The sequence below is a fragment of the Peromyscus leucopus genome, chromosome 20 (assembly GCF_004664715.2).
Source record: "Peromyscus leucopus breed LL Stock chromosome 20, UCI_PerLeu_2.1, whole genome shotgun sequence".
NCBI classification, from domain to species: domain Eukaryota; kingdom Metazoa; phylum Chordata; class Mammalia; order Rodentia; family Cricetidae; genus Peromyscus; species Peromyscus leucopus.
The window spans coordinates 15,072,577-15,086,177 of NC_051080.1; the positions used below are offsets into that span (position 1 = coordinate 15,072,577).

Here is a 13,601-nt window from a genome sequence, read left to right on the forward strand (position 1 = left end):
ATGTCCCAGGATGGCTGTTGGTGTTGAGGGCTAGCCACTGGTGATCTGGACCTGCCTGTCTCTAAGGTGGAGGTGAGCAGCAGGTACAAAAGACCCAATGAAGATGCCAGAGGTGTGACCCTGCTGTGGTGGAAGGTTGAACCCCATCATGTCCAGTGTTGTTACTACTTCTGTTCCCCACAGCTGCCCCACAGTGAGATGATCTTAGGTCTTTCCTGGAACCGAGTTAGACTGTGGTTCAGAAATCCATCCGTAGGGCACATTCTGGGGAGGAAACGGGCTGCTGTCCACAGTCAGGTTCGAGTCAGGGCTGCGGGTGTAGCCGAAGCACTACTACCTGAGCAGGTGAACGCTGGCAGAGGCCGGGGCAGAGCCACAGGGCCCAGGTGAAGGTGCTGCTGGGAAGGAGGAACGTGACCCTCGGGTCAGTCACTTCTGGATGGGCCCTGGGGTTGGGTTGGGGAAGCCGTCACAAAACGGTGTCATTGGTCTGACTACTGAGGTAGAGCTTTTCATTCTGTTTCAATAGGAGACCCAAGTACTATGAGTGAACTCGGTAGGATAGCAAAAGTGTCCACATAGGCTGGGCTCAGCATCTGCAGCTTAACGATACACACTTTTTCAGTAAGAATGATACTTTTTATTGGGGGTTGGATGCCCTGTCAGAAGGTCAGAACATTTAAAAAAAAACAAAAAACAAACAAAAAAACCAGACTTTTAGACTCTTCCTGGACAATATGGGCCTGCCTATCTCTGAGCCTCCCAGTGCTCTGCTGTGTCCACTCTTCTATGTCTGATGCTGGCTACTCCCAGGCACCTCGAACCACCCACTCAAGCGTGCTGGTCCACCCTGCTGATCACAGAGACAACCCCATCTGGTTCAAATGGTCTTTTGTTTTTAAGGCAGTCAAAAATTTGCAGCCTGATTCAAATACCAGCTCCCAGGACCCCCTGGGCAGCTAGAACTGGGGTTTGACCTCATGTGGCCAAACTAATGCCAGACCCCCATGCATTTGTGGGGATCAGGTCTCTCCAACCCAGGCCTTTGCATCTGCCCTGAGCCAAGGGAGACCCTGTACTGTAGCTGGGTACAAAGTGCAAAAAAAACGGCTTTTCCTCCATGCGTTAAAAAATACAGGTGAAACCAGAGCCTGGAGATCCACACCCTTCCTGCCCATCTGTTGATGCTGGCACTTCAGGATCTTGTTCCTCCCCAACTCCTGCAGGTGAAAGCTGCATGCCAGGGACTTCATTGCCATACCAAGGCCTGGCCCCGGGGGTGGCCAGGTGTATCCTGTCTTCCAATGGGACCAAGGGCAGGCAGGAGAGATGTGAGTTCGGTCATCCAACTGGTTCCAACTGCCAGCTTTACCAAATGCAGCATTTATTTTAAAGTTAAATTAAAAAAAAAAAAAAATTGCATCACCAGGTAGTTTTCTTGATACAGGAAGCAGCCTGACCAGGGCGGGTCACAGCTGGGTGGCAGCAGTTACACAGGACCGTTTAAGGCAGCTCCTTCTGGCAGGGCATCTGTCTTCCTGCATGAATGGGGAAAGGCAGAGTTGGAAGCATGTGGGTTCCTGGGGTTCATCCAGTCCCATCCTACCCTCTCTGGCCAATCTACTCACCTGTCCGTTGTCACTGTCCCCGGGGTGGCAGCAATGGCTGGGGCTGCTGTGGTTACTGCCATGATCGGCCCTGGGGGGACTGCAGTGGCCAATGAGGGAGAGACAGCTGGGGCGGCTGTGGGGGGGCCTGCCTTGCTTGGTGCTGTGGTGGCCACAGCAGGACTGACAGTCACTTCTGGAGATGTAGGGCAGGCAGGGGCCAACACGGTGCTGTCCGGACATTCAGCCCTGTGTGGCAGATAGGCTTCAGTTATGGGTGCCCCAACCTCCCTGCTGCCTACATCATATACCCAACTGACCAGTAAAATGGCTTGAGCTAACTAAGGGCATGGGAGCAGCACACAGCTACAGCCAGGTGGCTCTGGAGGCCTGAGTCCCAAACAGTGGGACAAGCTACATGATTGCCATGACCTGAATCCTCCCTACAAGCAACAAAGTCCTGACAGTGGTGGAGTTTCGTTTACCGAAGACCCCAATGTTTCTTCTTAAAGTCAACTCCACCTTTACCCTATCAAAAGGGTCCCAGCGGGCCGGGCATGGTACACTCCTTTAACCCTGCACTTAGGAGGCGCAGGTAAGCAAGTCACTGAGTTTGAGGTCAGCCTGGGCTATGAAGTAAGACTTCGTTAGAAAGTGGGGGTGGGGCGGGGAAGGGACTATATAGGCACTAAGGGTCTTCATACCCAAGGCCAGCCCAGCCTAGCCACAAGTAGCAGATGGATCCTCCACTGGCCTGCACACAAAGATAGCTAGCTCTGTAGTCTGAGCCAGGCAGGGGTGCTCAGATGAGATGCAGGACAAGGGAGGAGAAGGGAGTTCTCAAGGCTGTATAAAACCTGGCAGTGATGCCGCCATCTAGCAAGTTTTAAGAATGGTCTTGGAAAGGATTGACTTTGCAGAATGACCCTGTCTTTTTCAACAGGGTTAAAGTAGTTCCCTAGGAAGGATTAAGGAAAGGAGCATTATGGTTTTGACAATCTCAGTAACCCTAAACTTTGAAGACAGGCTATGACATGGGCATGGCGGTGTACTGTGACCGGAGCACTGCAAAGATGGAGGCAGGAGGGCTGTGAGCACACAGACTGTCCCAGACGAGCACTCTCATCCAGGAGCTCGGGACTAGGCTTTCCCTTTGGTTAATTTCATCCCATCCAAGTGAGTGACTATGTGAGCCCTTCTCCAAGTCTTGGCTCTACTTTTCTGCAAATCTTTTAGTATTGGCTTTAGGGCTATGTCTTGCCTGGGGTTTCTAGAATATAGGGTCAGGGGCTCAATGAGCTTTGGACAGACACAGCCAAGGGGCTGTGGGCATAGAATAGTCAACTAGGAGCCCAACCTGGATATAGTGGTTCTCAACCTGTGAGTCGTGACCCCTTTAGAATTAGACTTCATAACAGTAGAAAAGTTACAGTTATGAAAATAATGTTATGGCTGGGGTCACCACAACATGAGGAACTGTATATATTAAAGGGTTACAGCATTAGGAAGGTTGAGAACCAATGTGTTATACCAACCATGGATTCCAGCTGGTTGAGCTCCCAGCTTTCCTGAGGGGACCCCAATATCACAGAGGACCCTCCAGAACCACATATCGTGGCAGGCAGGGCCTACTCTGCTTGTACAGGAGTAGGCAGGGCTGGTGGGATCTAGGGCCTGAATGCATGCATGCATGCATGATGGACTTGTGCTAGGCAGTATGACTAATGCCCACCTGTCAGGTACGAGCCAACATAGAAGAAGTGTAGGCAGGGACAAGACTGGGAAGCCCACGAGTGCATGTCTCCTGGTAGGGTTCCTCCACTGCACCCTGAACTTAGGTGGAGTCCTGCCTTTCTTTGTACAGCTGCAAGCCATTTCCAGAATCCTGTCAATAGGCAACTCCTTATGCTCTCTAGTCTCTGAATGCCAGGAGGCATGTCAGTTCGCTGATGGACCCCAGGGACTGAGCCTCTGGGGAGTGAGTGCCCCGAGTCAGGTAACTCCTGGAATGCCTTGGTCCTGTCTTCTCATCTTAACCACTCAAAACAGAAAACAAAACAAAAAATCAACCGTGGTCTGGGTTTGCTAGAGGGGCTGGCTTCTTTGTAGGCAGGATGACAGTCCTATTTTCTTCAGACTCCTCAAGGGGACTTTGACTTATCTACCTGCAAGTTGCTTCTACCACCCAGCTAAGGCTCATACTACAGACCCAATCCTCAACCCTGAGAAATGCTTTATCCTATAGTGGGTGTGCAGGGCACCTGACTGGAGTCCACACATGCCCTACCACAAAGCGGGCAGCAGAGGAGGGTTGGCCAGCCCCAGAGTCATGAGTTTGCCCTATAGAAAGTTAAGGTTGTTCACTGTCTAGAACAACCCTAGACAACAAGGAGATTAGCCAGTCCCAGAGCCTGAAAACAGGTATTCTCTGTAACTGGCTTCTGTAGTGGAGGCTGTCTTCTCAAGTTTCTGGGGAGCTCTTAGTACATCCAGGTTCTATCTTCTATCTGAATTACTTAAAACGGAAAACATGCACTATTGTCAAAGAAGTCCCACACCCTCAGTCCAGCCCTCCCCTTAGTAAAGAGGCATTGTCTTTTCTAGAGATGGCTTCACAGGATCATTAGCTACTGGCTTGGGCAGCAGCAAGGGATTCCAGCCTAGTGGCTACTTGTTCTCAGAGAGCTGAGATCTGGCAACTGAGCCTGGCTCTTAGTGGGTATAGGACCAGAGACTTGTATAAACCACACAATATTCACTGCCCCCAGGCAAACTTGCCATCCCTTCACACCTGCTGGCAGCAGCCTCCTCTGTCTTGGGTAGTGGGGAGGCCTTTCCACCATGGCCTGTGCACACAGCTTCCACAGCACCAGCTGCCTTCTCCTCATCTTCACTGTCAGACCCCCCAGAGGAGCTGCTGTCGGAGGCTACCAGTGGGGCCTTCCGGGTGACACACACGTTCCAGGCACAAGGCGAGGTAGGACCAACTGCAAACGAAGGAATCCTGCGATATTTGTGAGGGCAGAGGGGCCAGAGAGCACAGCTACCATGGCCTGAGGGATCCCAAATTTGCATGTGCCGGGTGAAACATGAGAGGCAGAAAGAGCTCACGTTGGCCACATGAGTGTCACACCTGTGCACCTGCTTGTTCACAGGAACCACATGAACTGCTGTGTGCCCTCCCTCGGGACTGCCCCCCCCACACACACGAGAGGAGGAAGGCACTTGAGGAGACTGCTGTCACTGCCCCTCTCTAACCTGGTCTAACCTGGTCTAGTTGCCTAGGAAGGAGGAGATGGAGGCCAAGGACTTTTCCATCAGTGACTCTCTACATACTTAACAATGTGACTCAAGGGTGCAGACCTGGCTCTGAGGGCAGCCTAATGGCTATGTTGCCCTGCCCTGTACCCCTAAAGCTGGAAGACCTCCATCTATACATGACAACTCAAATCCCACAAGTATATATGGACCCCAATACCACAAAGGCATGGTCACACCTGGGACCTTGACCACTTCCCATTTTCCCAAGGGGGTCTGGCCTTGCATTTAGGCCTGGGAACTAGTCAGAGCAGGTGCCCGAGCTGCTGCTACTCACAGGCTTTCTCTGGGCCTGGACTCTGGCCACCCTCAGCATGGCTGTGGCCCATATCAACAGGAGAGCTGCACCGGGGCCCTGACTCAGAGCTACAAAAGAAGATGGGGACAAACTGAGCACACAGGGCAACACTGGTCCTGACACCCAACAGGCATTGCTCTACATGCTGATGTGTTTGTTACCAGCAGAAAGGCTGGAAGTCGGTGAATTTGGCCCAGCCTTTCTCTTCCGGAGCTGAGGGACCAGCTGTCCATACACTAGACCCCACATCCTTCGCAGCTCCTGGGGCTGCAGACATCGGGTTCACTGGCTCATCAAAAACTGCTGTCCATGTAGTACCTGCCAGGGGGAGATACAGCAGCCATAAATAGGCAGGCCCAGGATGTGATAGACAAGGGAGAAGCAGCATCACATGGAAATTGGTAGAGGGATCAGCAGAGCTCAGCAGGAATACAAGATGCTCTCAGTTAAGAAACCCCAGAGGAGAGCTGGAGAGATGGCTCAGTGGTTAAGAGCATTGACTGCTCTTCCAGAGGTCCTGAGTTCAATACCCAGCAACCACATGGTGGCTCACAACCACCTGTAATGAGATCTGGTGCCCTCTTCTGGCTTTCAGCCATATATGCAGGCAGAACACTGTACACATAGTAAATAAATCTTTAATAAAAGAAAAGAAACCCCCACCCCACCCCTGGAGCCCTCTCTGTCTGAAGTGTCAGAGATAGCAGGACATCCTGGTACCTACTGGCTTTTTGCAGAGGGTAGTATGGCCCTCAGACCCTGGAACGCTTGGGTGCGAGGGCCTCGAGGGTTCTGATAGATTATCAGATAGGTTCTATTATCAGATAGATTATCTGATAGATTATCCACATGTATGGGCGTCAGTGCCAGCTGTGTGGTGCTTCACAAGGTACCCGAGAGACAAAGTAGGTCGTCCCGCCGGAGGTCACAGGCACTCTGCTCTCTCCTTGGCCTCGGCATGGGTAGCCCTACTGCGGGTGTTCTTGCCCTTGGCCTTGCAGCTTCTTGTCAGCCCCAGCTAGGGTGCTGACAAGTCCTAACAGAAAGCTGCTTCTTGCCCATGTCCTGAGTATCTCAGCACCCCAAAGCAGAAGTAATAAAAGGGGTCTCTTAAGAGGTAGTAGAAGGGGTAGGCTATGCTACTGAGTACATCGGAGGGGTGGCAAGCAACAGCAGACAGATTACATGGGGTATGCCTTCCCTAGCAATGACAATTGATGCCAGCTGTGCAGATGCAGATGCAGGAAACAGGTGCCACAACAGAAGGGAGTAAGAACACCTTGCTCTTGATTCCATGTAGAGAAGAACCCTACCCATGATGGTCGGACCTCCCAGAACATTTCATGAAACCATATGTAGATGGGGAAGCTGGAAACAATGGCTCCCAAGGGAGCTCCTAAGACATACAAGTCAGATCACCTGTCCCCCACACCCATGTCCCTTGCTGGATCTTGAGGTATTACCTTCTGAATCACTCTCTGAGCGAGGACCTTCTTTCTGTGTAGGCGATGAAGGAGTGGCCAATCCAGGCATATTCCTAGCTGCTGCTAAGCCAGCCTTCCTGTCCTGCCCTCCATGCTCCAGGGCATTCTTTGAGTAATTTTCTGAGACATGAGGGGCTCCAAACCTGGGCAAACACAAAGGTAGTAGATGCCTGGTAAGCCTTGGTTAGATGCCCAATGCTGGAGAGCCATGGCAGCTCAGGAATTGGTGCTAGGGAAGGTTGGGCACAGGGTATCCAGATAAGCACTGCTTGGCCCCCACCAGCTTCTAAGCTCTGGTCTCTTCAGTTAGGGTCACTGCCTCTCTGGGTATCAGAACTTTAACAGTAGCTGGATATCCAGTGCTCAATCTTGTGCCTGCTTCCCACTGGTGGAGGCTTTGAGAGAATATGTGAACCCCACACCTGGCTCTGGCCATCACCCGGGCAGTGCATCGAGTCTCCTCATCCTCCCAGATATCTTCTTCCTCCTCATCATCGAAGGGCTGGATTCGATCACTACAGCAGGCTTCAAACAGAGCTGCACTAGGCTGTAAGATGGAATAGGAGCTGGTTTCTGCAGAACCTGGGGAAGCCTTGGTCCCAAATGACTCCCAGAGGGGCTCAGCTCAAGAACAAGGCTGACAAGACAGTATGGGAGGAGGCAAGGAGGGAAGCTCTGCTCTCACTCCCATGGAGGGCTGCCTCGCAGTCCTGACACAAATACACGGGCCAGGGCCTCCATGGTCTCATCCACCTGTGACAAGGACCAAGTTGTGGCCACAGCTTGAGTGATCTGAGCAAGTGGAACAAATGATGCTCTGCCCTGCGGCCCTGCAGCAGCCCATCACTCACACTGTCCTCATCGGCTTCAATGTTGAAGTTGATCTCTGCAATCCGGTCAAATGGGGCACTGCAAGAACAAGGTCCCTCAGTCCCTCCTCTGCTCCAGGGGGCCTGGTTGCCCTCAGACAGGAGGTGGGACGTTCACTATCTCCTCAGGGACAGTGGACCCCATCCTGGTGAGATCACTTGGAGCGTAGGGAAGAGGACTCGCTAGCCCAGAGCCTGCGCCTTCATGGTGTCTGCACTCACTTGATGTTGTCATCCTGGTCTGCAAATTCCTCATCATTGAAGCCAAACTGATCCACAAAGTTGGCTGTCATCTGCTGGATCTGGTACTCAGAGAAGGCCTGGGAGGAGAGGACGCTGTTATAGAACAAGCTGGAGCTCTGGAGGAGGCTGTTCCTTGGAAGCCAGAGCTCTAATGCTCAGAAGCAGGCAGTGAATTTTCCCATAGGCTGAATATTGAGAGTGGCTGAGCAGTTGTGTACAGAAGAACACCTCCTTACTCAACTTTCAAGCTCAGTGTCCCCAGGAGTCTCACCAAGGTGATGTGACTTTGGGGGGTGTCCCCCCAGGCCTCCCTCTCCCCCAGATATGCTTGGGGATGAGTTACATTTTTCTTTTTGCTAGGCAATGTGATGGGAACTAAGCACTACCAAGGACACAGGCTCCGGAAGGGCCCGGCAGGGTGCAGAGTGCCGGCCATGCCCTCACCTGCTGAAGGGACAGCTCGTTAGGGAAAGTACCCTCAATGTCCTCGTCCTCACTTGAGGAGTGAAGGTGGTGAGTGCTCACCTAAAACACAGGCCAGATGGGGTGGGCATGTGAGCTAGCCAGACCCCACCCAGTCCATTCCAGCCAGCGCCCAGACCCACCCAGCCCAGCCTGGGTCTCTCCCCAGCACCCTCCCATACCACCAACCCCCTGGCACTTGTGGGCCTGTGTAGCTTACTGCAAAGAGATGCCAAAGCCTCATGAAAGAAAGCCTAGCCTCCCTGACCCAGGTAATAAATACCCTGGGTCCCAAGCATGAAGAGTCCTTCACAAATAAGCTATAGCTGTGGGAGGGAGGAGACTGAGAGATAACACCAGCTTTGCAAAGAGATCCTGAGAGCCAGCTCTGCTGTGACACTGCCAAGGTCATGCACAGACCGCAGGCCCAAGGCTGGACTGGGTGCCCAGTCACAGTACTGCCCTGGGGCTTCCCTCCTCCCCCTGGGCTGCAGGGGCCTGTGGGACTGACTGTCAGTGGTCCTAGCTGCAGCCCTGCCATGGCAGTAGCCCCAGCTTCCTCACCAGGTCCACAGTGTTCCTGCGGTTGGTCTCCATCAGGGTTTCTTCCACAAAGCTCTCCCATCGCCCACGGCAATCTGCAGGGAGCCCTGCAAGATAAGTGCTACCTTGTAAGTCCTTGGGGTGTGTGCAGACAGGGCAGGGCACTCAGGAGCCCTAGCAGGCAAATGCTGGTCAGAGAGGGACAAGCTATGCTTCTATGGCCAGTCCACTTGAGGCAAACAGGGGCTGCTGACAGGAAGTAAGCCCATCCAACAAAGGGGAGGACAGATGTCCTGCAGAGCCTGTGACTATAGCAACCCTACAGGTCAATGCTCACCTTCTTGGTTTTACAAAGATCTCAGGGACATGAGAGTTGTCGCTTCATTTATTTATTTACTTGCAGTTCATAAAAATAAATTTAATATATTGACAATATAGTTTCTTTTTTGTTTGTTTTGTTGGTTGGTTGGTTGTTTTTTCAAGACAGGTTTTTTTTTTTTTTTTCCTTCCTCTGTGTAGTCCTGGCTGTCCTGGAACTCGATCTGTAGGCTGACCTTGAACTCAGAGATCCACTTGCCTCTGCCTCCCCAGTGCTGAGATTAAAGGTGTGAGCCACCACTGCCCAGTTTGTTTGTGTTTTGTTTTTGTTTTTGTTTTTGTTTTCAAGACAGAGTTTATCTGATTTTGTTTTTGTTTTTGAGACAGGGTTTCACCATATAACTCTGGCTATCCTGGAACTCAATATGTAAGCCAGGCAGGCCTCAAACTCCTAGAGATCCACCTGTCTCTGCCCCTGTCCCCCAAGTCCTGCAATCAAAAGCATATGTCATCACACCTGGTGGCATGAGGACTCTGAGGCCACCTGCTGGTGTATGTTTACATGCCGAGGATCTAAAGCAGCGGCCTTCCCACTGTGCTCCTTCTAGTTCTGAATGTGGTCTACAGCTGGGGCCTGATCCGGACACCAGAGCTTTCTGTTCACCCTCACCTCCCTACACTGTCCTGTCCTGGGCTCCACTCCCATTTGATTTTCTCTTCTAGCTACAAGGGAGCCACCCCCAGCTTGCTCACTCTCCTGCTCGCCACTTCCTTATCATGTGATGATGGGCCGGCAAATCCAACTTCACCAGAGACTACTCAAGTGTAACTAGGAAGAAGTATAACCAGCAGACAGGCAGGTGGCCTGAGATACCACAGAGAAAGAAATTCCTCTGTCCTGCTGGGTCATGGGGAGGACCACCTGGAGCTTCCTTACTCTAACTTGTTGGGGAGATATTGCACAAAGGGCCATGGGGCCAAGCAAGGAGCTCACCCCTCCTCCACACAAATGTGCACAGGACCCATAGTTACCTCTAGTGCAGCAAAACTACCTTTTCACCTTCCCAAGACAGCTCCCCACCAGCCAACTCAGGGTGCTGAGCAAGAATTATCTCACCCATGTACAAACTAGTTCCTAGACAGGCTGCAGGGGATCTGGTATGCCCTATCCAGGCTTGCTGGTAACCTCTCCTTCCCTCACCCAGTACCCCCTCACCCATGCACTTAGGTCAAATGAGAGAGTATATGATATAAGGATGAGAATGTGGTCACAGAGTCATCCTGTGCTCAGGACATGAAAGGGTCAGAAAGGAGTGCCCTGCTTGAGGGGGCACAGAGCAGCGGGCACCATGGCTGAGGGCAGGGGCTCTGCTGTTCTGTTTGGGACCCAGAATGGTACTGCCCACCCTGTAGGGCTCAGGGTTCCAGTCTTGGTGCCCACCACCTGCTTCTAGGGGCAGGCTATCACCTACACTGATGGTCTCCAGATGTGCATACGAGGAAGGCCCTCCAAATTGCTAGAGTTGAAAACAAACCAGGAAGGTGGGCCAGGGTCTCTAGTGAAGGCACAGCTCTGGGCACAGCTCTGGGCAGCCCCTGAGCACAAGAGAGCCTAGAGGGTAGTTCCTGGCTTCTAAGCCCAGCACTGGAGCCCGTCCTTGGCAGGCTGAATCTCCTATACTCTACAGATGTCTGTTCCATGAAGAGAACATCCAGCTTATATTGAGATGACAAAGAAGGCCGCATGGTTGTCCCTATCAGTGTAGTTATCACTGCTAAGGACACAGGGCAGAGGGAGACGGAAGTAGTGGGCTCACCTCGGATGACTTCACTGATATGGGTCTGCACCGGGCCCTGCTCCAGGTTCTGTACAACTGCATTGGCGATCCGTGTGAGGTGACCCATATTCCCACGTCTCATGCCACCTGCTGCCCTGAAAGTAAAATGAACTATCATGGTGGTCACTCAGTCGAGCTCTGCCCATCCTCACTGGGAGGGCCACTACAGGCTTTCTGAAGCTCATCTCCACTGCCACCTGTAGCCTAAGCCTTTGGCTTCTCTGCAGCTGTCACCCCAGCTTAACTGTGGGGGAACAACCTGACCAGTCGGTGCCTGACCAACAGCCAGCCTCTAGGATACTGCTGATTATCGATCATCTGGTATGCATTATGATCAGCCCCAGCTCCCCCGTCAGACAAGAAACACTAACGAGACAGCTTACTTCATGGCCCACGTTCCACCAGAGTAGCATGAAAGAGGAGCTGAGTCAGGACTGATGCCAGTACAGCTTGTGCTGGGCGCATTGCTTTTAGGATACTGCCCACCGTTGGAGCTGGGTGGGGCCTCCACAAGTGAGCTGGTCTAGCCTCTACTTGTGCACCACACAGGTCCTGAGTGACAGTTCCACAACTGTACTTAGACCCCTCTGGGCTCCCATGAGCCCTGCCCAACACTGCCTAGAGACCACTGTTCTCAGCAGGACAATAAATGAATGAGGGTGACCACTGACTCCTGAAAAACACAGAGCATTGTTTCTGAGTGGAGAGATGCTCAGCCAGAAGATGCAGGAAAGCTAAACTGCGCCCTGTGCACAAGTCCCAACAAAGTGTGCTCCGCCAAGTTTAGGAAGATCCAGAGTGTTAGAGACGGCTCAGCAGTTACGAGCACTGGCTGCTCTTCCAGAGGACCTGGGTTTGATTCCCACCAACCACAGGGCAGCTCGCAATCACCAGTAACTCCAGTTCTAGGGATCCAATACCATCATGTGGCCTCCGAGGGTACCAGGCATACACTCATAGTGCACAAAAAAACATGAGACAAAACCCTCACATATAAAATAATAATTTTAAAACAAGAGAGAAAAGAATGGTGGCAGCCAGCACATGGGAAACTGAGGTAGCAGTATAAGAAGTTCCAGGCCAGCCTGGGATATGTAGCAAGACACTCTTTCAAAAAAACCAAAACAGTGGCTGGTTGTGGTGGTACATGCCTTTAATCCCAGAATTTGGGAGGCAATAGCAGGTGGATGGACCTCTCAGTTTTAGGCCAATCTGGTTATGTGGTAAATTCCAGGATAGTCAAAGCTATATAATGAGACCCTGTCACTGGGGAAAAAGTTAAAAGAAAAAAAAAAATCTTAAAAAGAGAGAGAGAGAGAGATCACAGGTTCACAAAGTCCAAGCAAGGCTGGGTGATGATGGCACATACCTTTAATCCCAGCACTTGGAGGTAGAGGAAGTGGATCTCTGTGAGTTCAAGGCCAGCCTGGTCTACAAAGTGAGTTTCAGGACAGACAAGGGTACACAGAGAAACCCTGTCTCAAAAAACCAAACCAAAACAAAGTCTAAGCAAGGTAAGTTGGGGAGGGTCACCTACCTACACTGTGTGGCCCAGCCAGCCATCACTCAACATGCCACTCTCCATGCCTGCCTGTATCCCCCTTCCTGAGAAGCCCTTATTGCTGTTTACCCAGTAGCAAGATCCCTTCTAGAACAGTCCCAGGCACATATCTTTGTTACACACTGCTGATGCCTGACATGGAGCCTGGCGTCTTGCCGTATCCAACATCCTGGTGAGATGCATCTCTGCATCCCTAACTGGCCAAGGGGGTTCCTCGGGGTCCTTACTGTGTGTGGTCGTTGGCTTCCCAGGCTTCCAGGATCCTCTGTACCAGGCAGCACTTCTGGAACAGCTGTGAGAGCAGAGCGGCAAGCAGTGTGAGTGGGAGCCCAAGGTTCACACTGCCTCCTAGGTGCTGCAGGTAGTGAGCTGGCAAATCAGCACTGAAGACCCTGTGGCCATGACATCACTGATGCTCAAGGGCTCCAAGTCTCATGCTATTGAACGCCCTGAGAATGAAGACCAGTAAATATAGTAAAGGAGAGTCTATGCTCCTCCAACATGCTAGAATGTCTTCTACCTTCCCTCCTGTGGGCCTCACCTACGCCTCTGGCCACTCTCCCATCAGCTTTCTGGGGCCCTTAGCATTTTCTTCTCCCATACACAGGCTGTTTTCTCATACACAGGATGTCTGTTACAGATCCCAACTCACACCTTCACCGTCACTATCTGGGGGTCCCTGTTGGTCTATATGCACTGCCCCCCCCAACAGTACTCTGTCCCCATGTAGCTCTTGATGCTGCAATCACCTGTCTCATGGCTGTTTATTCACTGGGCCTTAAACTGTGGGCCAGACTGCATGCATCTTATCCAGTATTAGCTCCTGCTGGGTCTGTCTGCACACAGGTTGCCAAGATACCTACCCCAAGCAAGTAACATTGAGACCTTCTAAACCCAATCAAGCACTGCTGTCTATGAGGCCTCTGAACAGAGACCCAGGAACACTTTCTCAAGCTTCTGCCCTCCTGTCAGCCCTGTAGTATGGTCCAGAATGTCCTTCATCACTGTAGAACTGGGCAACAGTCACGGTGGGTCTCAGCTCAGGTACAGCTTATGATTC

At 52.0% G+C, this 13,601-nt stretch overlaps 1 protein-coding gene across 20 annotated transcripts in view; it reads right to left on the reverse strand.

The window, feature by feature from the left end:
- Positions 1 to 617: 617 nt before the first annotated feature.
- Positions 618 to 13,601, reverse strand: part of Ppp6r2 (protein phosphatase 6 regulatory subunit 2) — a 68,796-nt gene continuing 55,812 nt past the window's right edge. For 17 of the 20 annotated variants that reach the window (XM_028869179.2, XM_028869175.2, XM_028869182.2 and 14 more), the window contains 13 exons: positions 12,769 to 12,833; positions 10,960 to 11,075; positions 8,846 to 8,931; positions 8,264 to 8,344; positions 7,799 to 7,896; positions 7,559 to 7,616; positions 7,130 to 7,254; positions 6,687 to 6,850; positions 5,385 to 5,541; positions 5,203 to 5,291; positions 4,399 to 4,594; positions 1,629 to 1,856; positions 618 to 1,538 (listed from right to left, as the gene is read on the reverse strand). In XM_028869179.2, the coding sequence (XP_028725012.1) occupies positions 1,490 to 1,538; positions 1,629 to 1,856; positions 4,399 to 4,594; positions 5,203 to 5,291; positions 5,385 to 5,541; positions 6,687 to 6,850; positions 7,130 to 7,254; positions 7,559 to 7,616; positions 7,799 to 7,896; positions 8,264 to 8,344; positions 8,846 to 8,931; positions 10,960 to 11,075; positions 12,769 to 12,833 (1,512 nt within the window). In that variant the 3' untranslated portion in view covers positions 618 to 1,489. Of the gene's footprint in view, positions 1,539 to 1,628; positions 1,857 to 4,398; positions 4,612 to 5,202; positions 5,292 to 5,384; positions 5,542 to 6,686; positions 6,851 to 7,129; positions 7,255 to 7,558; positions 7,617 to 7,798; positions 7,897 to 8,263; positions 8,345 to 8,845; positions 8,932 to 10,959; positions 11,076 to 12,768; positions 12,834 to 13,601 lie in introns of those variants that run through there. The other 3 variants (XM_028869184.2, XM_028869185.2, XM_037197444.1) reach the window with 3 other exon arrangements.